The sequence below is a fragment of the Oxyura jamaicensis genome, chromosome 1 (genome assembly GCF_011077185.1).
Source record: "Oxyura jamaicensis isolate SHBP4307 breed ruddy duck chromosome 1, BPBGC_Ojam_1.0, whole genome shotgun sequence".
Classification (NCBI taxonomy): domain Eukaryota; kingdom Metazoa; phylum Chordata; class Aves; order Anseriformes; family Anatidae; genus Oxyura; species Oxyura jamaicensis.
Genome location: NC_048893.1, coordinates 106,157,348 through 106,159,284, shown reverse-complemented (window position 1 = coordinate 106,159,284; position 1,937 = coordinate 106,157,348). Strand labels below are relative to the sequence as shown.

General features: G+C 48.9%; 1 protein-coding gene across 1 annotated transcript in view; it reads left to right on the top strand.

Moving 5' to 3' along the window:
* Nucleotides 1-1,242: 1,242 nt before the first annotated feature.
* CYYR1 (cysteine and tyrosine rich 1) overlaps nucleotides 1,243-1,937 on the top strand; it is a 57,008-nt gene continuing 56,313 nt past the window's right edge. Inside the window, exon 1 of the mRNA XM_035315534.1 lies at nucleotides 1,243-1,273. Within this exon, the coding sequence (XP_035171425.1) occupies nucleotides 1,264-1,273 (10 nt within the window). The 5' untranslated portion in view covers nucleotides 1,243-1,263. The remainder of the gene's footprint in view (nucleotides 1,274-1,937) is intronic.

Below are 1,937 nucleotides of genomic sequence, written 5' to 3'. Positions count from 1 at the left end.
AAGTTTCCTCCAGTGCTCTACGTGTGGTAATTACTGTTTCTAAACTGCTAATTAAGCTTCTGGAGACTGAAATGCCTGATTATAGTGAGTTTCAAAACACTAGTGCACTGGGAGCGAGATTTTCTCCCTGAATTGTGCCTGAAGATTGACACTTGAGGGCTTGTACACAACATCATTTTATCAATCCCACATGCTATTCAAAACTGTCTTCCAAAAAAACATTTCTGATAAAAAAAAATGATTTTGTCATCATGTGTTGCTGAGTTTTGTAAGATGTATCATCATGGCTAGGGCCTCAGTTCTCATCTTTTGCTGTTCTTTGCTGTGAATCTGTCTTCCTTTAAAATCTCCTTCTGAACACATGAAAAGGTTTTTGGTCCCAGAAGACCCTCGCCTTATCCCAGCTGAAACAGAAAATACTGGCTTGGCATCGTGCTTCCTCTTCTCAGCCTTCTCTCAGTTTGGGCTGGGGAGCATTAGAGAGGCTCAAATGCTGATATAAAAAAGTGGCAACTACAGAAAGTCCATAAGCTTGTGATGTGCAAATCAATACTGAACTCAAGCATGCTATGCTGGTCTATAAGCACTGGGCAATTTTACCCAGCATTTTTGGGTAACAATGAAATATTACTTGCTGTGAGATCTATGAAGGGGAGGGGGTTACAAGGGAAGGAACCAAGAAATAACTGAAATTTCCTTTTATTCATTTAATTCAGGTTGTTACGTAACTAAGGGATATACACTGCAGGGTAGTTAAAAACATAAAAACTTGTTTCTCTTTGTTGATGATTAGATTCTGGCATATATTTTAAAAAAATAGCTGTGTGCTGATAAACAAAACAACTGGCATTCAAGTGATTTGACTTGGTGCTTTGGGGGTTGCTTTTTGTTGCCGCAATAGAATAGCTAAATCCTTTTAAAAATGTCATTGTATGTTTTTGTGTCAGCCCTCCCTTCTAAGCTGCCAACAGCAGGAAGCCCTTTATGAACAGAAACACCTGTGGATTTTTCTCATTTTTGCGTGCATACTTCAGTGCTTCGAAGTGCATTCCTTGACTTGGAACTCTTTACACAAGGTCAGAGCTGGTCCTATTGTTTTGTGAGAACACAGGGAAAACATTTTGGCCTCTGGGCCCTGTCGATGGGAACTCTGGCACGGGGCTAATTGCCGCAGCATTTGAACAGTTATCAAAAATCTCCCTTGAAAAATACTTTAGAGAGCACGGCTCCAGACGGGTCACAGAACAACTTTAACAGTGGACAATGCAGACAGGTTGGCTCAGGGGGTTTTGCAGGCTGCTGGCCTTGCTGTACCTGCTCTGTGCCAGCTCAGCGAGGGCCGCTTCCCCGTGGGGCAGCAGGGAGCCTTGCCACGCTTGGAGAGGTCCCATTTTGCTGTTGCTTCTATAGATGGTATCTCGTGTTCACCAGGATGTGCCATACTTTGACGCCACTCTCACGGTTACAAACAGGGCATGGTTTTAACCCCAGAGGAGAGAAAGGAAGAAATGTGACAGCTTGGAAACTGAGCTTGCTAGAGGAAAAAGGAAAACAAGTACGCCGTCCAAACCCCGCCGGGGGAACACAGACGAGAAATGCTGCTCCCAGCTCGATCCAGCCCCAAGGCAGGAGGCGAAACTCTGTGAAAGCTTTGGGAAAAGGGGCAGGCGCCTGCCTCTGGGACACCCGTCGGCGTGTGCAGGGGGACCGGGCGAGGAGCCTTCCCTCAGCGCAGGGGGCCGAGGGGCTCCCCTGAAGGAGCTCCCCCCTTCCCTCCTCACACCCCCGACGGCCGCAGGGCCCGGGGCGGACAAAGGCGGGGAAGGGCCAGGGGCCGGGCCGCGACGGGGCGGCCCCGCCGCCGCCACACGCGGCGCCGCCGGGCCTGCCCGGGGGTGTGAGGAGGGAAGGGGGGAGCTCCTTCAGGGGAGCCCCTC